We start from the raw sequence: 25,907 nt of genomic DNA on the forward strand, positions 1-25,907 counted from the left end.
GAGGTTTATTCACTATAATACAAAAAATAAAATAAAATAAAATAAAATAAAATAAAATAAAATAAAATAAAACGAAGATAAGAAAAAAAAAAAAAAGGGGGGACAAAATAATCAACTAAAAATATAAAAAATGAGAACTAGATAAAGTTAAAAAGAAAAAAAATAACGTTCATCATATTTGATTGATGGATCTATCAAAAAAAAGAAGAAGGGAATAAGCAATCTATCTTCTCCAACCAAATCACCTTTTTTTTTTTTTTTTACCTTGATACACTTTCAAAAAGTCGTTCAATATCAGTAGCACATCGAGTGAAGGAATGATGCCAGAAATTGTACCCTGGATTCTTGATGAGTTCAATAAAAGTGATCAGTAGTCCCCAAGGATGAGGTCGATTCACAATCAAACGTTCCAATAGTACCCTAGTAATTTGTTCCTTGATGATTTCCTTGTTGCTTTCCGCAAATAAATATAACAATACACAGCTAAAGTAGTGGGTATGGCTATTGGGATATCGTAATTGGTTGGCAATAGCACTAAGGAAGAGATATCGACCTATGGAATATATATATATATATATAGTTTAGTCATCCATAATAACGTTGTTCTTTTTTTTTTTTTTTTTTTTTTTTACCTTCAGAATCCAATTCAACTAATAAATGTTGGAAAATTTCAATAGCAGCACCTTGATTGCCTGGAATGTTTTGAGTAATACTTGTCACGCCAACATAAAATACCAAAGAATTGATCAGTGATACGTTGTATTTGCCTTCACCACTATTACGATCATCTTTGCTATTATTCTTCTTCAACTTGTCCACCAAAGTCGATAAGAAGGCCTTGTCTTGATTTTCCAAAAGATACCGACGAATTTCCTTTTTGAAATGATGTTGTTCCAAAGGTGCTTCATAATCAGATAGAATACGGGGAGATTGTTTGATTTCTGGTAGAAGATCCACTTTCAAATTCGGTGTGAATGGATCAGGGAGTCGCATATTTCGCGGGAATGCACTAAGTATGAGATTGCGAAGTTGGATGCAGGAAGATGGTACTACATCACAAAAACTGTAATGGTAATCACACAAGAATTCAGGGAAGTCATGAAGAAGTACAAGTAATACTCGCAAAGTACCACGGTAGAGCATACGTGTTGTATCTTTCAATTCCACATTGCGTAAAAATGGTACCAAGAATTGAATCAATCCAATCAATAATCGTTCAAAAGTAGGCCATCCCTGTATATCATATAAATAAAAACAAGTGTCAAATTTGTATCAAAAAAAAAAAAAAATTCTATCCTTCTTCTATTACCTTTTGATTTTCGGCTAACAATAACTTGGGCATAAACAGACGATGAGATACCAATTGTAACCAAGCAAAAGTGAATCCAGGGAAATATGTAGGTTGTAAAGTATGTAAAGTGTTGCCCAAAGTGATCAAAATTGGAGTGTATACTCCTTGGAGTTGTTGTTCTTCTGCATGGAGATCAGACAATAAACTTGTGAATAATCGTAAAAATGGTCGCTGGTCAAACTGTTGATGACGTTGTTCATGATGTTGTGCCAATATAAGAACAATCACAGATAGAACCTTGCTGAATTGGGATAATTTGGCCGATGGTGATGATGCACCATTTCTTGTTGTATCAGAGGGAGATTGTTGTTGCTGTTGTTGCTGAATCAATCCTACAACAAGTTTTGAAAAAGCATCTATAGGTTGATAAGCTATTGTTGCTGCCGCTGCTGCCGCTGCTGAAGGAGGATTTCCACCCGTTGGCATTTGCTTGTATTTGATCGCATGCTGAATTGACGCTTCCACACATACTCGGTAGAACAAGGATGACATTTCATCCACTGCAAATATGTTTTGTTGTGATAGCTGAGTAATGAAGTTTTGTTGTACTTTTTCAGTTGTATTGGGATGTTGAACTAAATGGACCCATTCCGCAAATAAGAATTGAAGTTGTTCACGAAGATTGACATCATCACTACTTTGACCATCCTTGTTCATACTGCCAACACCATTCATCACTTCTTGTTGGGTCACCGCATGTCGACGCATTTCTTCCAAGAGCACAATCACACTGTCAGGTACATTGCTTCGTAACCGACTGAAAGCATCCAAAGAAGAAGCAAAATCTTGTCGAGAAGCCAAAGGAATAGCATCATCCGTAAAGAGACATGCACGAATCAATCTTGCTGTAAAATCAATGGCACTGGTACGCCCGCTGTCAATGAGGATTGCTAATTCTTGATCTTGTTCCAGTAGATTAATAAGGCCAGCCTTGATCAGTGCCACCGTAACGGGAACATTGTACTTGCGTTCATCATCAGCATGAGTTAACCATTGAGTCACTAGAGAGCCTACACTGGGAGATACTTCACATAATTGTTCCAACAGTACCACATACATTTCACGCGCCAATTGGGTTTCACTCTTGTATAACAGTTGGACTACCTTTTGAGCAAATGTGCGGGCAGCTTCTACCTTATCAAAACTAGATAACGCAAGAAGAGGTACTTGTCGAATAATCACACGGATATCATGCATAGGAGGTAAGGATTGAAAGTTTGCAAATTGAGCTGCTTGAGGAGATGAAACCAACTTTTCCAATTCAGTGATATATTGAGCGAATCTTTCCAATATTTGATGTGCACTAACTTGATTCACAACCGGTACACCACCATCGAATCCAACGTTGCCACCATCATTGACATGTGGTACAGATCCCATATTGCCGTTATACCCGTATCCAATTGTTGAATCCATGTTGTTAACCCCACGGCCACTTCGATTCATATCAAATCCAGGGTTCATCTGAGGAGGAGCAAGAGGAGGCGCCGCTCGTGACACTCTTGCAAAATCTTCATAAATCCGTAATTGATTAGCTTGTAATCCATCTGGCTTAGCCCGTAGAGGTTCAGGAAGTGTAGCTGGATATCTTGAAGCTGAAAATATATCCACATCATAATAAGGTTGTCCCGTACGTTGATCACGATGTTTCTTGCGATTGGCGAATGCTGTCATCAGATGTTCATCTACTTCAATTGTTGCTTTTTCCATGGCCGCCTTTTCAATCACTGCACATACCAAGTCGAGATTGTCAGATACTGTAAGATGTACTGCTTGTTCCACCAAATTCTATGTATATATATATATAAAAGTTTTGGAAGTGTCAGATGAGTAAGATATATATATATAATAAAGTGATTTTCCACATACCTCTGCCAAACCATTAGCCAAAAAGATATTTCGTAGATTAGTCACCAAGGTCAATCGTAAGGGTTCTTTGCATGTCACCATTGCCAAGCTTCCAGCAAGATTTTGAGCCATCAAATGAGCAGCCTTTCGCATCTTGTTTTCATCAGATTCCATCGCAAAATCTTTGGCCACAAGTTCACGAGTAGAAACAGCTGCAATAGCTACAGATCTGTCCACCACAGGTTCAATGATCTATTCGAAATTGTAAGTCAGTCAACCAAGTTCCTTTTTTTTTTTTTTATCGTAAACACTTTACCTCACGAATAGATCGATTGATAGCTTGTAATACCAGTCGTTTGGCAGCAGGTTGTGTTGAATAAAGGATCACTTGAGGATTAAAGTTGATATATGGTGCTAGGTTGGGTAATACAATTTGACCTTCGTCCATATCACCATCGAGTCCAACGCTTTGTGCGAGTTGATTGTTCATTACGGATCTTCCAGCATTTGCCATCATCAGTGATGCGTCTCCTTTTGCCAAAGAATCTACAATGGTGTTTCTCTGTGCAGTACTATCACGAGGACGTCGATCCTTTAAAACAGATGTTGCTTCGATGTCTATAATGACAAACATATATATAAATTATTAGCATCTTTCTTTTTTTTTGAAAGAGAGAAGGACCAATTTCTTTTTTTTTTTTTTTTACCTTTCAATTCCAAAGATAAACTCTTGCATAATACTTCAATTTCAAATTTGAGATTCAATTTTAGATCGGCAAATTGATATAGCTCTACTAATAATTTCAAAATGGCCATCACCCAAGGATTTGGAGGTTTGAATACTTTACTGTTGCTACATTGTTCTAAAACTTTGCACACAAATGGAATCACAACAATCAATCGGTTACTATCATAACCTTCCAACAGTAATTCCTATTATGTAATAAATAAAAAGAGTTAACCATCATCTATGGAGAGTTTATATTTATTATTTACCTTGAATGCCATGTTCTTGTGTCTAATGGGTTTGTTTCTAGCTAAAGTCATACCACCAAGCCACGAGCCTAAATTCTTGAGCAAGCTCCGTTCAGAAGAAGAGGATACCGTTTTTTCAGAGTTCAATAAAATTTGAATATTGGCATAAGTTTCACGTAAAACATGTTCACGTAGTAATCGACTATTGATGGCGTCCAGTAGTAAAAGATATAGATCATGGTAATTGGGTTCTATACTAGCACGTTTGACCACCAAATAGTTACTAAACCATTGATAACTTGATTTTTCCAAATGTTCTTGCAGTTCCGTCAGTTTACTATCCAGATTGTTCCTCGCTACGTTGTTGATGATAAATAAAATCTTGTCTTGAACAGCTTCGGGTGGAGTTTCGTATTGTATATTTGTAATTACATCACCATTTCCTTCATCACTAGATTCACGCAAAACAGGAAGAGCAGGAACATGTAACGAGGTAAAAGCGACAGCATGTTGTTGAGGAGGTTGTTGTTGTTCACGAGCCGTTTCAGTGGGCGTTGGAGCGATAGCAGCAGCGTTGGGTAGCATAGTTCCATCATCTTGTTGAGATCCAGTAGTGTTCACAGTACTCTTTTGGAGGGAGGCATTGACCAATCGGATCAAATCAGGATTTGAATGTTGTAAATGAGGGATTTGTAATAAATGAGCACAATATTGAGGCCATTCAGAAAGACGTTGTTGGAATTGAGCCAAAGCTTGAGTACCAAAATTATACATCTTGCTACCAGGAGGATTTCGTAAAGAATCCAGGACACATCGAAGAGCAATACCCAAAGGTACGTAAGAAACCAATTGATGCTGAATTAAAGAACCAAATAAAATACTTGTAATTGCCAATTCCTTGTCTGGATATTTGGGGAAGAAATGATATTCATCGAATAGATTGTGAATCATACAGGCAAATATATCTTGTTCGTTGGGGTTCTTTGATTTGCTAAAAGTTTTGAGTCGTTCAATCATTTCATCAATAGTCATTTCACCATTATAAATCCGTTCGTAATAAGAATTGGCTTCATCTTCTACATCTGGTTTGAATGAGACTTCGCTACCAGTTGATCCAGGTTCGGCTTGAGTTCGAATATTCATGAGCTTGGGATAAGTCTGTAAGCAAACACTTTGAACTTCCTTGAGCATTTCCGCATTTTCTTGAGTCATGGGACTATATTATTTTTTTTTAAAAAAAAAAAATTGAATGTCAAGAACTGAAAGTATTTTTCTTTCTTTCCATTTGAAATTTACCTTTCTGATAAAACCTTCAAAAACGTTGCCATGCTTTCCAATGATAATGGTATAGTTGTTGGTGGCGCATTGGTTTCTTGACGTGACATTTCTGATGATATTTTTTGAGCCAAGAATTCCAAACATGATCGAATGAAGCTGTCCTTGAACTCAACGATTTTATCTTGCAACCATTTTTCCAAATTAAGATATTCCCTTCGTGAAGCTAATGCTGCCAAATCGATTGCAAAGATACTAGGTTGTGTATCCAACATTTGAGGAAGAATCTAATACGAATTTTTGAGAAAGTGAGATGAATTTTTTTATACAAATTTAAAATATATCAGATTTACGTTATTTACCTTGAGTTCATGCGTCACATCCAAAATACGAGTCAATGTTGTAGCATCTTTGCTATAGAGTTCCAATAAACTTTTCGCCAGAAAATCAGGATTGATTTGCCAAAGTCGTGTAAGTACAAAACCACTACCAGGATTTCCATTTAGATACATTAACAATAGTCGCCGAAGTAAATCTTTGTGTAAAGCAGATTTGATGGGCTATTATTACAATACAAAAAAAAAAAAAAGGTAAGAATATAGAAAGGAATGAGTAAACAAACTATCTTTCTTTTGTTATTGTTGTCATGTTCCACTATCAACACTTTACCTGTATCTGAATAAGACCAACGAATACCAATTCAGGGGATTTGTGAGTCATCATTTCAAGGAATACCGAAACATCATCAGCAACAGCAGTATCAGCCAAATTGATAACACATTCAATGAGATCCAATGAGTTGAGTTGAGTATTTGCCAGTTGAGCAGCCATAGTACGAATGTTCTGATTTGAAGCCTTGAAATCATCCAAATCAATCACTTTACGTCTTGAGCAATCAACTAGACTAAGAACGTCAGTGGATACGTTCGCCATTTGGTATAAAGCACTGAGTTGACCTTTTAAATTCTTCCATTGACCGAAAAATTTGTTTGCAGGGAAAGTTTCCTTCTAAAGTAACAAAAAAAAAAAAGTAACATGGGGTTAATACTGATTAATATGACTTGATAATATATTTACCTCTGAATATTTCTTCCAGGCACGAACAAGAATATCGAGACCTTTGGCATCGTAAACAAAAAAGTGTTCGTAATCAAAATTTTCAACTACTTTGTACCAATCGAGATCAGGGGCCTACGTAATAAAAAAAAGAGATAATAATAGTAATCATTAGATTTTCTATTCATTGATGATGATCTTTATGATATTACCGTTTCCTTCACAACTGATACAAAGTTTTCGACACCCCAGTTTGAGCCATTTGGAGAACCACCACCGACTCCAGTCATATTTGTATAAGTGCGTGCCATACATCCTAGACATTCAGCTATATCTTTTTCAGTGAATTTTTTGTTGACTTTTCCAAGTATTTCTTCGACTGATTGAGTAGACGCGCAGCATTCGTAACCAGCTTCAAGTATAATTTTGCTAAGTAATCCTTCACCAGCGTCGACATTGTTGTTATTATTGTTGTTTCTAGTATATTCACAAATATATAAATAAGATTAAACTAAATATTCCCCTCTTCCAACCTCTTTTTTCATAATAAACTTACTCAGACATGTTGTATAAATAATGATTGATTTCTTTACAAATGGACTTGTCAGATAGATGTCGTGAGAGAGCAGTAGAATAAATTTGGATATCTTCAGTAGAGGATAGAATAGTAAAATCTTTGTTGTTGATAGTATATTTAATCAAATCAAAAATCCACAAGAGAGCAGTTTGTGGTACGGATTGTAAATCAGAGAGAATATGTACACCAGATTTGAAGTTTTCAGTTGCGATTTCTTTTGCTATAAAATAAAATAAGGAAGTGAATATATTTGTTATCGTTTCCATAACTCTTTTTTTTTGATTATTATTATTATTATTATTTTACCTTGAAGAACAATATGTTGTTTTAAACAAGTAGTAGTGATATGAGATGATATAACAAGTTTGTCAAAATGATCGAATTCAAGTTGTTCTAATAAATCAGACAAGTCAAAAAGATTGGAATTTGAAGTAGTATCGGATTGACAGATATATTGATGTAAAGCTTCACCAAAGCTAATAAGTGAAGAGAGCTTCGTGTTATGTTGCGTAACTTTGATGGTATCTTTCAAAAGACAATTGATCAATTTCAAGCTTTTGTCGTCCAAAATAGTTTGTTGTTTGTAACGTTCCGATAAAAGATGTTGTAATAAGAGTTCCGGAATAACGTTGTCGTGAGTTCCAACTATCTATTTATCGAAAAGTAAAAACAAAAATGTAAAAGAAAAGTGAGAAAAGAAAAGGAAAGAAAAAATTAGTATGTTTTGAATTTTTTTGCCCACGTAAAAAGTCACGATCAACGTGTTTCCCTCAGCCAAAAAAAAAAAAAAAAAAAAAAAAAAAAAAAAAATTCCCTTCACTCCCCCCTCTCTCTCTCTCACTCTCCCCAAAAAAAGAACTTCAACTATATTCTCCTTAACCCAAGTTTCCTTTTTTAAATATATATATAAACTTACATTATTGAGTTCAGTTGAGATGTTGTTATAATTATCTTTATTGTTGGAAAGTAGTAAACCAAGTTGAGCCTTGACAATACGTTTTAGAGTGGATGACGTTTGTTGTGGTAGAGTGGAGTTGGAAATAATGGGAACACTACTCATTATTGAGATACAAAGAGCATATTGAAAATAAAAATAAAATAATAAAATATATATATAAAAAGGATAAGAAAGTTTTGTACTTGGATTCAAAAAAAAAAAAAAAAAAAAAAGAAAGAAAGAAAGAAAAGAAAAAAGAAAGGGAACAATTAAGAACAAAAGATAAAAAAAAAAGAAAAAAAACCAGAGAAAACGGGGTTTGAAATGCTTAGAGAAAAGTGTTAAGTTATCATGAAGACTTTGGTTCAAATATATTGAATGGAATGAATAGAAAGTGATATGAATCAATTGATGAGCTTTTTCATAATCAAAGATATTTTACATATGAATTTTTTAATCCTATTGATGAGACTCTGAAGGTTTTTACAGGACTTTCATGTGCGGAGATGTCAATTGGAAGTCCAAATTTGTGCAACCACGAGATTTTTTTTTTATATTAATATCCTTCTTCTTCTTTTTCACTCTTTCTTTTCCTTATATTCCACCTTCTTTTTTTTTTTTTTTTTTCTCTCAAAGTATACACATACACACACTCATTTACTCATATATATATATATAATATAGATATAGATATATAGATATAGATATACAACATATATACACTCATCTATATACAGAAAAACTATATTCCATATAAAATGTCGCAGGTCGACATGATTGATTCCATTGAACTACACAACTGTCCTCCACCAAAATCATCTAGTCATTTATCTTCTGTTATGGATCAACCTTCACTCTCTAAAGATAACCCAATACAATTGGCAGCTATTTCCAATTACAAATTAGCTCAACTCACTTTCTCTCCTCCTGACTTACACTCTATGCGAAAAACTGCTCTTATCAAGAATATGACTGATGTTATTTACTGCGATACCCCTCCTGAATGGCTTGATCAGATGCGACGTTGGCAATTCTTTACACCAGAGTAAAATATATATCAGGAGGTGGCGGTTTCTTTTTTTTTGAATATGGAGTTAACTTTTTTTTTTTCTTTTGATAGATCTCTCAATGATATGACTCAAGATGGACTTGAACAAATCTTTGGTCAATACATTCAAACTATGGAAGCTTTTCGACCTATTAACTTGGATGATGATGACGATGATGATGAATTATGGGCTGATGAAGAAGTTTTGACACCTAGTGATAATCAACTTGAATTGACCGATATGTCTTTATCATCTACTAGTACCAGTGTACCTGTCATTATGGATACTCCTCTTTATTCACAATCTGGTGCATCACTATCTGTTGACTTATTATATAGCAAGGAATTTAAACCTTTACCAGAAAGACCTACAACGACGAAAAACTCCTCAACTTCATCTTCCTCTACAGAAAATAATCAAAGACGCAAATCATTAGCCAATATGCGAAATCGTCTCAGCTGGACAAGTGATACTGGACTCTCTGCAAACAGTGCTGTTGCTCAAACGTGGGCAAATGAATTGATGACAATGTTCAATATGGAATTCCAAGTTGATACCAGTCTTACTCTTAGTACTGCACCAAAATTACCGGAGCTACCTTTTAGTTCACGACATAATCAACACAAACGCCGATCACGAAAATCTCAACGCTATTCGACAGACTCTTTTATGAACCTAATACCGGCTTTTGAAACATTTAATTTGGAAGAACTTGACCGACAACGTTCCAGTATAGGTAATCGGGCTCGCAACATCACATTCCCTCCGCCTCCAATTTCAAGTCCTCCCACTGATATAACAACTTCAAGACGACGATCAGCTAGTCAACCAGTTCCCATTGATACATTACAACAACAATCAAAACCTGGACCAATCCGATCTTCTTCTCTCAAATGCAAGTCTCAATTTAAATCTCAAGATTCATCACCATCAGCAAAGAACAAGAGTACAGATATTTTGAATGGTCTCGTCAGTGCTCTTAGTGGTGTCAAAGGTGAAAAGGCACTATCCAAAAAAAAATCTATCCGACGATTGGCGGCTTTGGTGACCGGTAACACAAACAATAGCAGTAATACATCATGTCAAGACGCACTCCGTCGCTCTCCTTCTACAGCCGCAACAACATCACCTACAACAAGAAATTCTTTGAATCGATCCTCTTCTACTATATACCATTCTTCATTATCACCTACATCCAAATCTTTCCAACTAGAAAACAATAGTCATCTCTCTGTTGCTGGAAATACATCTCGTCTTTCTATTGCTTCGACTTCAACTTTATCATCTACCAATTCTGTTACGATGATTGCCACCAAAACGCCTTTATTTCAACAACACAAACCGCTACCAGAAACTCCACCTATTATCAACGAAGAAAATATTACCAAACGTAGAACAAGTTACACCATGGCCCGACCTGTTGTCGTTGAAGTATCAGATTTACGACGATCAAGATCAATGGGATATCGACCGAAAAAGAAGAGAAAATCATTGAAAATGACATCCAGTAGTAAACGAAGAAATGCAAATGTCAACAACACTTCATCAATAGCCATGTCATCATCACCTTCAGCATTAGCATCATCATCATCATCATCATCGTCATCATTATTATTATTAGACAGTACTAACAACCAACCTCGTTCCATCCAGCAACAACTTATAGATCCAGCACCTTCTTGTTTACTATCTTCACCAATAGGATCATCATCATCATCCATTATCCCAACTGATATCGCTTCCTCAGCATCTCTCAATGAGCAACTCTTAACATGTATGACTCATGACGATCCTTCATCATCATCAACATATCTCTCAACCGTCACACCCAAACGATCGAAATCCGCCTTTATGAAATTAAGTACCGGACTGGGCAAAGGACAAAAAAAAGCATCATCAAGGAAAAACAGCACATCCTCTTATTCCACGATAGAAGAAACCAACACTACGGAAGCAAACTTTGTGAAACGGATGGCATCTTTAGGAAAGCGGATGAAATTACAAAGGGTTTAACTAGTTTTATTAGTTAGTTAGTTTTTTTTTTTTTTGGAATAAAGATCATTATGTTTCTATTATTACTATTATTATTGTTATTATTATGATTATTAATGTTGGACAATATCATATGTAATCCTTTTTTTTTTTTTAGTGTGATTTTTGTATCTTCTCTTTCTGAATTAATCTCAACAAATAAATAAAGAAAAAGAAAATGTGTTACGGATAATATTATCCTTTTTATTATATTACATGCGCTTAAAAAGGTAGATGATTTTTTCTATGCAAAGCTAACAAATCACAGACTTGAAAGAGATGTCTTCTGGATTTGGCATTTCGTAATGAGCAGGAATCACATATAAAGAACCTTGACACTGATCCTCTGTCCACAATGTACAATGTACTTTGCCACGATTCGTGATACGAGACGCTGGGAACTTGTCAGGGTACTCTTGACAACGATGATCCGCACTAAGTACACCAGATCGAATGTCTTTATTTTCAGCTAATAATATCAACCCACGATAAGGATCACCATTATACCCTTCTACTCGTAATAAAAACATCATTATCATTATAAAAAAGATGAAGGATATTGTTGAGGTCATGATAAAAAAAAAAAAAAAAAAGGTAAATAAAAAAAAGAATATATGTATTGGTAAGGATGACAAAAACAAAAAAAAAAAATAGTTTTCTTTTTCAATCATCGTTTCTCTCTCTCTTTTTTTTTTGCCACTTTCCATGGGGTCACTCCTCTCACGCGCATAAAGTTCATGGGTAGCCAAAAAAAAAAAAAAAAAAAATACAATGAAACCCAACAAGATAAAGGAATCGTCCATTTTTATTTTTTTTTTTCCAAAGGTTGATCTATAGATTGAGTGATGAATGAAAGATAATATGATCATCCGATTGTACAACTAATGAAGTAAAAAAAAAAAAAAAAAAAAAAAAAAAAAAAAGATCATGATGATTTTTCACGAGCACGATGCATTTCTAAACGTAATTGAACACTTTCTTCATAAAGACTGGTCAAAGAACGATGGGTGGTTAGATGTTGTTTAATATGACGAAGAAAAAGATAAAAGTTGCAAACCGCCACACATCGGTTTCGACAAGCATGATCCATGCCTACCCATGGCTCTTGCATCGTCCAACGGAAACGGAAGGCCGGAAAAGGCAACAGGGGACGTTGACAACCAATACAAATCTCCGCCGATCGATGACTTGACCACGAGGTTTCAGTCAAACCACGACGACGACGCTTCCTTTTTTGGTCATGAATGCGTTCAATATAGCATGGGTGATGCACAATATGACTCAACCACGTTTGTACCCATTCATCATCGTTCTTTTTTTTTTTATTTTTTGACATTTGTAAGCATGGTTTAATATCATATTCCCAACATGCTTTCATAAAAGGCAATTGATGGATTTTTTCAAAAGGGTGGATTTGTAATTGTTTCCAAAATAATTCAAATTCCTCTAGAAGGAAAGGAGAATCTATCGTTTTGTTATCGTTTGATTGGAAAAGATTCAATCGTTGTTCAGCATGCACTCTTAATTGTTTTTCCTTTGACACCATCTGATTGGCTTCGGTAAATAAGCTCGTGGTCAACTCTTCTAATTCCATTTCGAGTTTTTGATACTTTTGTTCAGCTTGTCTTGTCTTTTCTTTTTGTTCGTTGTACATCTCTTGCCATTGAGTTAGCTGATGTTTATATTGTTCGATTGTGTCTTTGAATTCAAGATGGGGAGGAACAATCAGTGGTGACACTGGGGATGCCGTTAATGGTCGATGGGTATTATTTTTTTTCTTGTCCTCAGCATTGATATGTGTAAAAGGGAGTGGACTGATTAATGAAGTGGATGATGATCCATGACGACAGCTATGGAAAATGGATGATGATGATCCCGAAAGTGTATTGTTAATGGCTACAGGTGCTGGCACTTGCAAATGATGAAAACCGTCATCTCTATGATCTATCATAATAAACTATTTATTGAAAAATAAAAATGAATCCAGTTAATCAGTAAAAATAATATATATATATATATAAATATATATGTATAGGGAATATCGGGAATTTTTTTTTATTGAAGTATATCTGGGGATAATAAAAGGAGTATATCATCTAAACTAAACTAATCAAGTAAAAAGATCCCAATCCACAGGCATTTCAAACACTGGTTCTTCAAGCTGTTGCCAATTTTCAGCACGTAGTCTAGAGAATTCTACCATTTCCTTGACATAGTTTCGATATAAAGTGGACACAAATGCTTGTTGTTTGTGAAGAAAAGTCATTTCCGACCATATACAATAATCAATGAATGTTTGTCGCCATTTTTGATCCCGTAATTCGTGTTCATCCTATAAAACAACATCCATGTAAGAAATCAAAATGATTCCCCCTCCCTTTTTTTTTATTATTATTGACTTACCGATTGCAGTTGCTGCAGCAATCGTTCCACTTCGGTCTCCATCCCAGGTACACCTCTGTTTTGATTTATTTTCGCTTTGGTGGAATTGATACGTTTCATCAAGATATCCGAATTATCCACAGTCAATTTTTCTTTTCGATCCACTAATTCCCTGAATGATACTAAGAGATCCCGGACCTGTTTCAAATTTTCCAATATCCCATCTGCAGAAATGGATACCTAAACAGAAAAAAAAAACCATAATTGATACAAATGCGCTTATATTCCACTACAATCGATCTTTTTCTTTTTTCCTATACCTGATTATCCAGAATACTACTTTCTTTTTGCATATGTTTAGCCACTTTTTCATATCCATGAACTATTGATCGGCAACTTCTACATTCTGAAGCATGATACCTAAGTTCGGATTCAGCAAGGGAACTAGTAAAATAATAATAATAAAAAAAGTTTGCTAGATGAAGTTAATCCTATATATATAGTTGATTTTATAATGGACTTACTTGAGTGCAATACTGTACCGAACATAATCTGTAGCCTGACCATGCATTCGTCTAATTGTTCTTTCCATAATAAAGCACAAGTTTACATAATGATCAATAGATGAACCAACACTAGTTCGAGTCTTCTGGATCCGGTCAGCAAGATCGTTGGGAATCATTGATTTCATATCTTCAATATCGTGTTGTTTTCGTTTGTATTCATCATCTACAGAGGGAGAATATTGTTTCCTCCAGGCTGCCAATTCCTACACATATAAAATCAACTCTTAGTACTTTTCCTTTTCTATTTTTTTCTAAAACTTACAGAAGGTTCAGTTAAAAACTTGGTTACCACAGAGTCAGTACGTAATGTTGGATGGCGTACTACAGCATTGATAAATCTTGAAAGTCCCTTTCTTCGTTTCTCCAAAAACGCAGCATCACCTATATTCAACACATAACATCATTAAAAATTCAAATACAGTATTTTTATATAGTATTCACTTACGGCCACCTAACTTTTTGGGAGGTAAATTCGGTAACATTCGATAAGGATAACGTCGAGCCAAAATTTCCATGAGCCACCAAAAATCACTAAAGCGTCGCAATACAATTGAAGACCTTTTTTGACTGGTAACGATATAGTTGACATGTTTGAAGATGAATCCTTCTCGTTCTGGTGCTATTGTCAATTTAATTTCTTCAATGTTTTTGAACCAATTTTTGGTGTTTAGTTTTTGCTGAGGGATATCATGTTGTATAGTTGAAGTGGGAGATACTGTAAGACCATTTGTTGTTTTTGGTATTGATCCTATTGATTCTTCAGCTGTTGTAAGTGGTGATGGTACGACTGCTATTGAACCGTTAAGTGGATTGGGCACTTTGTCTTTTGTAAAAGTTGTAAGTACTGGAGTACCAAGAGCTAAATACATCAAAAAAGATAGAATTAGTAATTTATATCATAAAAATTTCAAGTTGTTCTATTCTCTATTTCAGTACCTTGACGTTGTTGGTATAGACTATTGAGTGAGAGTTCTAAAGTAAAAGAAAGAAGAGAGATGATTAGTGTTACACTTGATTCGCATGGAAAACCGGTTTTTTTTTTTTTTTTTTTTTTTTGTCGTCCTACCAAAATTATTTTGTGCACAGTAAATCAATGCCAAGGCTGTCGTAAATTCTGGTCGAGTGACATAAGAGGTGCCGTTTGGTACAACAAGTTGTATAATCTATATATTATAAAAAAAAAAAAAAAAAAAAAAAGAAAAAAGATTGGACCTTAAGCAAAAAGAAGAGAAAAATATTTCCCAAAAATAGTTTGATACTTGCCTTTTCTACATCTCTAGCTGAAAGATTAGCTCTTTCTAGTATTTTGTGAAGTGATGTAAGAGATACTCGTCCAGATCGTTGAGTTCCTGCAAATAGAGTATTGTAGGACTCGGGCAAACGAACACCAGCTATGTATATATATATAAATGGTTCATTAGTCTTCTATTCTTCTCTAAAAAAAAAAAAAGAACAGATTGGAATGCATATTGATAATACTTACATAAGACCATTGCTGCTGTAGGTGTACCATTATTGAAAGAGTTAGATTCCATATGACCGTTTGTGCGACTTCCACCAGTCGTTGTCGAAGATAAAGCTTGAATATTAGGAGTAGTAAATGAACGACCTATTTCATTATGACTAGAATCAAATGCACTTGTATTTCCCCAAGGATCGTTAACATCATCGTAATGTGAAGAAGAGAAGACTGGTGTTTGCATAGATCTCCCATCCATAAAAGAAGATTGAAGAGTGGAACCGAAGATGGAACTTGATAAAGGATCGTCTTCTTCATGAAGCATTTTAGCAATATATATAAAAGTAATTTAAAAAAAAAAAAGACTAAAAGAATATAAATAATAATAATAATAATAAAAATAAAAATAATAATATAATAGATAGATAGAAATAATAGTAATAATAATAATAATAATAATAATAATAAAAGAAGTTTTTAAGGTAAAAAGAAGAAGATAAAAAAAAAACGGAGAGGCCGTACGAGTACAAATCGGAGAGAAAAAATTGATTCATTCATAAATGTCCTTATTTTTTTTATTTCGTTTTTGATTTCAAACTACAAATACTAGCTATCTTTTTGTCCAAAGTTTCACTAATAACTATTTGTTCTTCTTGTCTTGCTTCATCTATAAAATAAAATAAAAATAATAAATTAATATATAATAATAATTATATTAATAATAATAATAAAAAAGATTACCAAAAAAGTCCACCACAGCTTTTGGTACATTCTTAATCAATCCCAGCATTTCTGTAATAGGTAACAAGATATCAGCCAAATGTTCAACAAATGCGAGAGAATAAGGAGGTTTGGCCATTCGCAACACCTTTTGTACAAAGTGGACTGTCAAACTATCATCCAATTCTCTTTCAGCACTTTTGATAAACTTTAGTACTGGAAGTGTATAATGTACTTGGACAAGATATAATAATCGATCAATCCATGCCTTTTGTAATGTCATCTAAGGATATATATGTTAATAAATCAATCATTGTTCCTTTTATTGAAATATATATATACTTTACCAGAATTTCGGGAGCAAAATTTTGATAAGGATGTCGTAAACAAGTTTTGATCACTTCAAACACGAAAGGTCGTTGTAATGGATGTCGTGAAGCAATTTCGTCCAAAAGTAGATGAAGTACAGGAACCTCCGATGATCGAAAGTAAGTTTCAAAATAAGGTGTGTGAATCGATGTGTATTCTATCCATAACAACACTGCCATAGATCCAATCGGTAAACTATATATATGTAAAGAGGACTAATGAATCAACTAATAGATATATTTCATATTTTTTTTTTGATGATACCTTATAGCCTTCAGAATAGTTTTCATAGCTCCAGTCATATTTTCCCCTTTGGCTTTTTCATTGAGAGCTACCTGTAACTCTTTCAAAATATTATAAACTTGATCGATTTCTTGTTTCTGAATCTATTTGATACACCAGTAAGTTAAAAAGTGATCTTTTTAATAAAACAAAAAAAAAAACTATATTACCTCATTGGTATCCTTGTTTGTTGTGGCATATGCAATCAGGTACAATAGCTTCTCCTTTAATTCAGGTTTGAGTGAGGTTCCAGAATTTGGTACGAACACAGTCTTGAGCATAATATCTATAAAATAAAGAAATAGGATAAGTATCTAATATTACAGTCATCTATATTTTAATCTATTCATACTAATCAGTTCAAAATCTCTTATATGTTGTATGGCAGGTGGCTGATCTGAGCTGTAAAGTTTGTATAACTAAAAAAAAAAAAAAAAAAACAAAAAAAAAAAAAAAAAAAAAAAAGACAATAAGGTACAAAATGACATAAATCCTACATTAATTATTTTTTTTCCTTTCTTTCTTTCCTTTTTTTTTTTTTTTTTTTTTTACCACCATGATATCACCAGGAGTTGCTTGCTGATTTGATCTAATAGCTTTCAGAGCATTTGACACTTGCGTTGGTGCAGACGATAAGTATAACTTTAGGATATCCACAAATCCATGTCTGTAAAACAAAAATACAAAAATAAGCAACAATGCTTTTCATCCACTCTCCAAAAAAAAAAAAAAAAAAAAAAAAAAAAGAAACTTACTGCCCCCGTTGTATAGCTGATCGTTCCAGTTCTTGTGATAATCGAATAAATGGCATCTTGTCTTCGTTTTCATAAAGATTTTGTAAAAGTAATTGGGCATACAAATAAGTTTCCTCCCGTTCACAACAAACGCGCTACAAATATGATAAGAATAAGTACAATTATTATATTCATTATTTTGATATACTTTACCACAATATCAGGAAGTCGATCTTCAAATTCCAAATCATCTACAGGCACAATACTTGAAAACGAGTGATCGAGAATACTGTTGTATACTTCAATATATGTAGATGCTGTTCGCAAATTGGAAATTTCTTCGCTGTAGCCGGCTTCTGAGATTCTCTACAATCATAAAAAAAAAGGAGAGAAATAAGTATATAAAAATTATAACTCATTTCACTCACCATGACAGCCAAATTCAAAAAAGCACAACGTGGATATTGTTCCAGTAATTCGTATATAGTTTTTCTCCAATAGTCTGCCTTGATAATAGTACTAAGCCATTCAGGATCAACTTGATTCTAGTATTTTTTTGATTTAAAAAGAAAAAAAAATTAGTATAACCCATGTGTTCAATAGCCTTTTTTTTTTTTTCTTTACCTCTGATTGCATCAAGAGATCGTCACAACGCTTTGGATCGAACCGTTCCTTGAGTTTTTGTTTGATCGCTTCACGCATTACTGTTTGACTGTCTACACCAATGGAGTCTGCCGAAGAAGCTATGATATTACACATGGAGGGTGATCCAATATAAGATTCAGCTAAAAGAGTTACTGCATCCATAGGAGCACCACCTTCAGCAATGTATTCGGCCAAGGCATCGTTGTATATGTTTGGTTCAAGGATAGCATCTATACAAGAAAAATAAATCCATCACAAAAGGGAATAGACAATGTTAATCAATAGATCCAATTATGAGCAGTTGAAAAATCAGAATTACCTTTTTGCGATAAAGCTTTTTTATAGTCTTCAAGTTTTTGAATTCCTAGCACCTAATATAATACGTAAAAAAAGTCAACATGTATGTTTATAAAATGGAAGAATTCAAGCATATATTTACTAAAATACTTACCATGATTTTAAAGAACCTTAGAGATAAAAAGAGAAAAAGAAAAAGCAAGCAAGCACAAAATAAAAAAAAAAAAAAAAACTCGCGATTGTAAAAGTTGACAATTTCAACCCCGATTTGGATGTGTGTCGTCCAATGTGGTCAAAATAGTTAAATACCCTTTCTGTCCCTTTTATCAATTCTTGTTCCTTTTCCCTTTTTTTTTTTTTTTGGTGTATGCGTCTTTATGAACCCCCTTTTCGTCCAACGTACGTGAACTGATAAAGTACTGTACAACATAGAATGCACTAACATAAACTATGTTTTAATAGATTGACTGAAGAACAATGCACAGCAAAACTTGCCCGTATTTTGGATTCCTCTCCTAAAGTAACAACTCTACTTCAAGCTATTCAGACATTAAATCGTGGAACTCTTCGTCGTGGGATTACTTGTAGACCATGCTCTGGAACTAATCAACAGGTGATATACACTTCTTTAAATAGATACATATTACAATACCTTCCAAAATGCTGATGATATTCTTACTCTTTCTGTTTATCAGGATAAAATGGGTTATTACGATGGGACTTACAAAAGGTAAAAAAAAAAAAAAAAAAAAAAAAAAAAAAAAAAAAAAAAGATCACTATAAAGAACTTACACAAGAAATTCTTTTTTGTACCTAATCTTTTTTTTTTTTGTCTTCCCTTCTTACAATTAGAGTAGTACTATGTTGCGACAACATTCGATCCGCTGAAGAACTGGAAGAAACATTGATTCATGAACTTGTACATGCCTTCGATGCCTCCCGGAAAGGAACCTTCACAAGTATATGTCATCTTATTGCATGTGGTGAAGTCAGAGCAAGTGCCCTTGGTCAGTGTTATCAAGTCAAGCCAGAATACAGACGTCAACAATGTATACTACGCGATGCCATCCAGTCAACTCAACTTCATTGTGGAGATCAAGCTGCAAAAATTGTTGAACAAGTATATGAAAAATGCATGAAAGACACATCCCCACTCCCTCCATAGAACTGGTCTTTTTTTTTTAAAGCATATACCCTCATTTTGTATTATTCAATAAAGACTTGACTGCTCCCATTGTAACTTTTTCGATTTTACATTGTTTTCTTTTTCTGCTTTTTATTTGGTATACGTGTGAACATTGAGGTTCAGAGTTTTCATCATCGAGAAGTGGATGTGATGACGGATGATATGTGATTATGGGTGATATGCACTTGCGTTAATAACGATTTACACATTATTCAATAATAAAAGTCAATATTGTCATTTCTCATTCAATAATGATCATCATCCAATAAAATGATCACCATTGGATTCCTCTCAGAAAAGTAGTCAAATATCATCTAATGTCATTTTATCGCTTATCCTGCCACTTCATGTACAATGATCACCAAAAAGATTTCATCGATTTTTCCAAAAATCGCCTGATGACCCCTCGACAATTTCTTTTTACAGCTAAAATTTGGCTGAGGAATTGGAAACTTTTGGCTGTAAAATTCAAAACTTCCAACCAAAAAAAAAAAAAAAAAAAAAAAAAAAAAAAAAAAAACCATGACCCTAAACACCTCTAATCACCCATCAAATATCATTTTTAAGACTAATCTACCATCATACCATATAAACACCATTAACAAAAAAAAAAAAAAAAAAAAAAGACATGTATATTATCTATGACTTATAAAGGAAAGTATTTTACATTCAGTGTTTGATAAGTACTTTCTTTCTTTTGCAATCATGATCATCGTCCCATCTTAGAGCTCTCCTCTTGATCTCTTTCTCATTTTTTTTCTTTTTTGATGATTGAAAGAAAAGAATCATCGTGATTAGGTTTTGCAGCTATCCCTAAATTGGCACTTCACTTTTTTTTTCTGGTCTAATGCGTTTTCCCTTGCTATTTTAAATGACGCTACTCCACATTGACATAAAGTATATTAATTATAATGATTGATATCGTCATGACGAAAATGATGATGTCGATGATGATCATATTGTTCACATGAAAATAGGATTGGATATGGTAAGTTACGGATGACTATCGCGAATGAAAGTCAATGGATCAAAATGACACATGGACAGTAGCCAATGATAACGAAGCATAGCGTCACAAAAATAGAAATGGAAAATGAGACATCTTTAGATTTGTAATGTAAAAGTTTATTTGAAAAAAAAAAATTGATATAATCCAAAAAGATGATAAACAAGTGGTGATGATGTATATAATAATAATGATGATAAAAAGTAATGATAATAAAAATAAAAATAAAAAAATCTATCTAAATACGACTTGTTCCATAAGCATCATTAACGGGCACCCACATTTGACTAGATACGTAATCTACTAATTGAGCATGAGATTTGTCACCAATGTGTTTTAAATCTTGAGCTACACCTTCTGATAAAGCCTCTTCACATACAGCAGTAGCCACCAAAGCAGATACTTCACGAATACGTTGTAAAGAAGGATACAACCAACCTTGTGATATTTCTTCAGGAGTTAAAGAATCAGCCAAGGCTTTGGAAGCCATATAAATCATACGATCAGAGATAGATAATGGTCTAGCCAAAACAGCACCCAGACCTAAACCAGGAAAGATATACATATTGTTTCCTTGACCAGGAATGTGTTTCTTGCCTGTATCAGGTTCAGTAAAGGCAGGGAAGGCAGTACCAGAGGCAAAGATCACACGATGATTAGTAGCTTGCATGGCTTGTTCAAAGGTACATTCAGCTTGAGTAGCAGGGTTGGACAGAGGGAAGACAATTGGATTCTTGTTGAGTTCACCAAGTCGCACCAAGATTTCTTTAGTAAATGCACCAGGGATGGATGATAAACCGATTAAAATGGTTGGTTTGACATGATTGATGATATCCAATGATGATTTGATCTGTTGACCTTGATTATCGTCACGAGCATAATAAATCTTGTGTTGAGCTAATTTATCACCACGATCCAATGTCACCATTCCTTTACTATCCACAATCCAAAAGAGACGCTTGGCTTGATCTTCGGTCATATTGTGTTCAGTTGTAAAGTATTCTTGAATTTGTCGAGCAACACCAATAGCAGCAGATCCAGCTCCATAAAATACAATGCGATGATCTGATGGCAATACATTATTTTCTTTTTGAACTCTACGAATAGCATTCATCACCCCAGAAAGAATCACTGCACCTGTACCTTGAATATCATCATTGAAGCAGAGCATTTTTGATTGATATTTTTCCAAAAGTCCAAAAGCATGTTCAGAAGACCAATCTTCAAATTGAATCATTAAACCAGGATAAACAGTACGAAGAGCAGAAAGGACGGTATCAACTGTTTCATAGAACTATTAAAAGAAGAAGAGAGAAAAAAAAAATAAGATAAAAGAGTTAATATCATCTTCTTTTTTTTTATTATTATTATTATTATTCATATTACTTCATCATCAGAGGGACGAGGTTGGCGTAAACCCAAATAGAATTCATCATTGCGAAAAGTTTCATTGTTTGTTCCCAAATCCAAAATAATAGGTAAAGTTTTTCGAGGATCAATACCAGCACCAGCAACGTAAAGTTGTAACTTGCCAATAGGGATGCCCATACCATTCACACCCAAGTCACCTAAACCAAGAATACGAGAACCATCTGAAATCACAGCAATATCGGGTTTAAATTCCTCATCAGCATATGGTTTGTAACTTTTGATAGTTTCAACAAGATTGGAGAAGGAATCCTTGGTCAAATATAATCCATCAGGTACACCAGGGCCAGCAAGGAAAGGGTAAATATTGGAATATTCTTGACAAGCAGTACCAACAGTAGGGGTATATATAATAGGAGCAATTTCTTCCAATTCTTCAATGACAATCTTGTAAAATAAACGGACATTGTTGGTTCGCATTTGAGCCAAGAAGATATATTTTTCAAGCATAGTATTTTTGGAACGGAGTAATTTGAGAGCACGACGTTTTTGTATTTCTACATCTTCAACACGGCTAGGAGCTAATCCATGTAAATTAAGAGCTTGTCGTTTTTCAGTCTTCATTGCAGTACCTATACAAAAAAAAAAAGTTTTAAGTTGCTGTAGCTTTACCATGTTAAAATGCAGTTGATAAGCATACCTTCATTATGATAGTTAGATCTAGCAATTAGATCAATAGGAACTTTGCTACCTTGTTCAGTGTCCTTGCTTGAGTTATTGATTGTAGTAGGAGACATATTTTTTAACCACCAATAGTAGATATGACAATTTGAAGAAGTTGAAAAAAAAAAAAAAAGTGTAGAAAGAAAAAGAAAGAAAGAGAAGCAGTTGACAAGCACAGGGCGACTTTAAATACAGTTTGGTAAGGCAGGTGATTTTTCTCCCTTTTGATGCTCCGATTTTTCCCAGAGCATATTACATTTCATTACAATCGTCTTCCTGTTTGTAGTTTCTCCTTACTAATTTTACATTTGGATGAAGAATCCATACCGTTAATAATAATCAGTCATCAAAAAAAAAAAAAAAGACGATTACATTTAAAGAAATCATTATTGATAAATCATCATACGTGATTAAAAAAAAAAATGAAATATTTTGTTTAGTTACCCAATAGCATAGTGAAAAAACCGCATTACTAAGGTTGCCCTAATAAGCTTTGTACCTCCGCAGATGTCAAAAATAACTAGGGGAAATCAAAGATTTACAACTTCACAGGTTTCCAAAAAGGAATACTTTCCACGGCAAACTCATATTTAAACATCAAAAAGTCATTAGACAAACTTTTTTTTTTTTGTAAAAAACATCACTACTTTGAGGTAATCATCCGAATGATCATTCAGTAGAGGAAGGCTTTATAAGGAAGTATACCTCAAAAGGATATAATAGGGTATCATCCATGAAAAAGAAATCCCTTTTAGCAAATCAAATTCAAAGGAATTGAAAAGCGCGGGAAAAAAGGCAAAAAGTGTGGGGCATGGGGCAAAAATAGAGAACGGGTGTTGCAGGGTTCAAAAACGAAAATATACCCAACAAGATTCGGAATCGGCCAGTCAAACCCTCATTTTGGAACAGCCGCCTCGGTTGTACCACTAAAGTCGGTAAATATGTGAATGAGGATACCAGAAAAAAAAAAGTAAATTCATAGAAATTTGGTTTTGATTTCTTTATTTCTGTAATAATTTGGGATTAGCAACTTGCATAGATGAAATACTAAATATATTGGGTAGTAAATGAATGTAGATAAAAGAAGGTAATGCAAATGGAAATGGAATAATATGCTAAACTAGAGAAGAATATGATATATAAAAAAAAAAAAAAAGAGGAGATCAGGAAAACAAGAACTTGCTATTTAAAACTAGAGAATATTGTTGTCTTCGCCTTTCAAAGAGTATCGGCTAACATAAAAAAAAAATGAATCAGTTCTTCGTCTAGACACATCTTTTTTCTTTTTATTATTATTACCAGATAGGACAAGTAGCACTTTGGAATAACCATGGTAAAATACAGGATTGATGATATTCATGACCACAGGGCATTTTGGTCAAACATGATCCAATTCGGTAAACATCTTGACAAATAGCACAGTCATCCTTTGCAATCACTAATTTGCAAGATCAAGAAGAAAAGACGCTTGAGTAATCATACATATATATATATATATATATATATATCAAACGAGATTTTATTTTATATTTCCTTTCTATACCTGAATCATCATCACCTTCTAATGTCCGGCTAGTCAATGTTTCGTGCCTCTTGAAATTGGCGCATCCTGCAGAATTGAATCTATAATTATAATGACATGTTAATTGGATGGGTAATTAGACACTATCAATCAATAAAATTGTTTTCAAACTTACTCAAGTCGTATACTATTTTCGTCAATAAAATGAGAACGATAAGTTTCCCAGTTTCTTGTTCCATTGGAGGGTCGTACATATGTCGATGACCATGAGGGTGATCCATCTTGGTTATAACCTAGCAATTCCAACCTATGTTATTAAAAAAAAAAAAAAAAGATAAACGTGAGTATACCAATAATCAATTGTTTCTTCTCCTATTACCTAAAATAGTCAAATCCAGTCATCATGTCATCTTCATCGCCATCTTCGTCATTGACGCCATCTTCAAATTCATCGTCAATAATATCCTCGTCTAGATTGCTATCATCATCACAGTCTTCATTGCTGTATTCATCTTCACTGTAATCATCACTGTAGTCACCATTATAATCATCACTAAAGCTATCATCGTATTCATCATCATATTCATCATCATATTCATCGTCGTACTCGTCGCCATATTCATCGTCATATTCATCGTCATATTCATCATCGTATTCATCATCGTATTCGTCAGAGTTACTAAAGTCGCAACTTTCATTCGAGTCCTCCAAGTCGCTATTGCTGCTATTGCTAATGCAGGTATGATCCTCCACTGGACGTTGTTGTTCTTCGTCTTCCGGTACAGTTTCCCAATCTGAATCATCCACGCCGTCAGATCTATTCAAGCCAACATTAGATGTAAGTGGTATAGAAGCAAGTCCCGAACCGTTAGCTAATTCACCAGAAGAACTATTTCTCGTAGTTGCCAAAATAGGGTTGACTGATACATCATTTCTATAGAAGGACTCCATATTATCGTTGTCGTCACCAGCAAAGGAGATCGTAAAACGCGGAAACTGATCATTTTCGTTGTTATTACTGTGGACGTCGTCAGTCAAGTGCTCTTGAGTGGAGTTGAAACTTTCATTAGTACGAAGAGACAACATTTCGAAGAGACTAATTGTAATGGTAGTTTGAATAGAATCTTGAATTCCATGAAGAACATCTTGTAATGAGTTTTCATCGTAATTCTGATAAGCTTGTTCAATACGTTCCTACAATATAAGAACAAAAAAAAGAGAGAGAGTGTGTGTGTGTTAGTTTTTTTATTATTATTTTTATCCATGTAAAAGGTTTTCATATAGTTTTACATTAGCTTGTAATCGACATCCTGCGCAAATGAATTCGTTATCGTTCAAAAGAGTAACAATAACGTCTTGACAATTATTACATAGGTGAACCCCAGGCATGGTCAAAACGTTCTTCACAATAAGTTGTGATAGGAAAACCAAGGGAAAGAAAGAAAATAAAGAAAATAAAGAAAGAAAAAAGAAAAAAAGAAAAAGATAAGCTGCATTGCAAAAGCCTACAAATGCCAACTGTGTTTAAATTTTCGTCCGTGTTTTTTTT

The 25,907-nt window shown here is 34.0% G+C and overlaps 9 protein-coding genes across 9 annotated transcripts; 2 read left to right on the forward strand and 7 right to left on the reverse strand.

Moving 5' to 3' along the window:
• Positions 1–80: 80 nt before the first annotated feature.
• On the reverse strand, positions 81–8,238 carry BX664DRAFT_356296 (CCR4-Not complex component, Not1-domain-containing protein). Its single transcript, XM_051547875.1, has 16 exons — positions 7,999–8,238; positions 7,389–7,731; positions 7,062–7,302; positions 6,718–6,982; positions 6,527–6,640; positions 6,119–6,457; positions 5,812–6,009; positions 5,471–5,736; positions 4,196–5,390; positions 3,907–4,132; positions 3,516–3,817; positions 3,221–3,451; positions 1,310–3,139; positions 633–1,233; positions 265–553; positions 81–191 (listed from the first exon to the last, which is right to left on the reverse strand). Exons 1-16 carry the CDS (start codon positions 8,140–8,142, stop codon positions 173–175), a joined length of 6,603 nt encoding a protein of 2,200 aa, XP_051403240.1. The 5' UTR covers positions 8,143–8,238; the 3' UTR covers positions 81–172.
• Positions 8,239–9,035: 797 nt separating this feature from the next.
• Positions 9,036–11,081, forward strand: BX664DRAFT_259229 (uncharacterized protein; the record flags this gene model as incomplete). Its single annotated transcript, XM_051540577.1, has 6 exons — positions 9,036–9,064; positions 9,140–9,333; positions 9,430–9,792; positions 9,901–10,137; positions 10,282–10,499; positions 10,830–11,081. The coding sequence occupies 6 exons, from the start codon at positions 9,036–9,038 to the stop codon at positions 11,079–11,081; spliced, it is 1,293 nt and encodes a 430-aa protein (XP_051403241.1).
• Positions 11,082–11,353: 272 nt separating this feature from the next.
• On the reverse strand, positions 11,354–11,671 carry BX664DRAFT_311896 (uncharacterized protein; the record flags this gene model as incomplete). Its single annotated transcript, XM_051542588.1, has 1 exon — positions 11,354–11,671. One exon carries the CDS (start codon positions 11,669–11,671, stop codon positions 11,354–11,356), a length of 318 nt encoding a protein of 105 aa, XP_051403242.1.
• Positions 11,672–12,024: 353 nt separating this feature from the next.
• BX664DRAFT_383364 (uncharacterized protein) lies at positions 12,025–13,050 on the reverse strand (the record flags this gene model as incomplete). Its single annotated transcript, XM_051549113.1, has 1 exon — positions 12,025–13,050. The coding sequence occupies one exon, from the start codon at positions 13,048–13,050 to the stop codon at positions 12,025–12,027; it is 1,026 nt and encodes a 341-aa protein (XP_051403243.1).
• BX664DRAFT_325392 (uncharacterized protein) lies at positions 13,005–15,974 on the reverse strand. Its single transcript, XM_051544015.1, has 10 exons — positions 15,531–15,974; positions 15,311–15,438; positions 15,114–15,210; positions 14,984–15,019; positions 14,493–14,906; positions 14,310–14,428; positions 14,006–14,250; positions 13,802–13,925; positions 13,503–13,721; positions 13,005–13,431 (listed from the first exon to the last, which is right to left on the reverse strand). The coding sequence occupies exons 1-10, from the start codon at positions 15,829–15,831 to the stop codon at positions 13,210–13,212; spliced, it is 1,905 nt and encodes a 634-aa protein (XP_051403244.1). The 5' UTR covers positions 15,832–15,974; the 3' UTR covers positions 13,005–13,209.
• Positions 15,975–16,044: 70 nt separating this feature from the next.
• BX664DRAFT_71145 (TH1 protein) lies at positions 16,045–18,756 on the reverse strand. The gene is made up of 13 exons (XM_051549702.1): positions 18,708–18,756; positions 18,576–18,627; positions 18,236–18,486; positions 18,040–18,156; positions 17,825–17,977; positions 17,633–17,766; positions 17,430–17,544; positions 17,230–17,296; positions 17,048–17,163; positions 16,860–16,981; positions 16,574–16,790; positions 16,248–16,509; positions 16,045–16,173 (listed from the first exon to the last, which is right to left on the reverse strand). Exons 1-13 carry the CDS (start codon positions 18,708–18,710, stop codon positions 16,082–16,084), a joined length of 1,701 nt encoding a protein of 566 aa, XP_051403245.1. The 5' UTR covers positions 18,711–18,756; the 3' UTR covers positions 16,045–16,081.
• A 144-nt stretch (positions 18,757–18,900) lies between these two features.
• Positions 18,901–19,797, forward strand: BX664DRAFT_325399 (peptidase M76). The gene is made up of 4 exons (XM_051544016.1): positions 18,901–18,952; positions 19,016–19,166; positions 19,249–19,283; positions 19,406–19,797. Exons 1-4 carry the CDS (start codon positions 18,921–18,923, stop codon positions 19,716–19,718), a joined length of 531 nt encoding a protein of 176 aa, XP_051403246.1. The 5' UTR covers positions 18,901–18,920; the 3' UTR covers positions 19,719–19,797.
• Positions 19,798–20,983: 1,186 nt separating this feature from the next.
• On the reverse strand, positions 20,984–22,737 carry BX664DRAFT_258166 (uncharacterized protein; the record flags this gene model as incomplete). Its single annotated transcript, XM_051540541.1, has 2 exons — positions 20,984–22,039; positions 22,132–22,737. 2 exons carry the CDS (start codon positions 22,735–22,737, stop codon positions 20,984–20,986), a joined length of 1,662 nt encoding a protein of 553 aa, XP_051403247.1.
• Positions 22,738–24,464: 1,727 nt separating this feature from the next.
• On the reverse strand, positions 24,465–25,630 carry BX664DRAFT_71228 (uncharacterized protein). The gene has a single exon (XM_051549703.1). It carries the CDS (start codon positions 25,442–25,444, stop codon positions 24,734–24,736), a length of 711 nt encoding a protein of 236 aa, XP_051403248.1. The 5' UTR covers positions 25,445–25,630; the 3' UTR covers positions 24,465–24,733.
• Between the last annotated feature and the right edge of the window lie 277 nt (positions 25,631–25,907).

The sequence above is a fragment of the Halteromyces radiatus genome (assembly GCF_025201355.1).
Source record: "Halteromyces radiatus strain CBS 162.75 chromosome Unknown BX664scaffold_2, whole genome shotgun sequence".
Classification (NCBI taxonomy): Eukaryota; Fungi; Mucoromycota; class Mucoromycetes; order Mucorales; family Cunninghamellaceae; genus Halteromyces; species Halteromyces radiatus.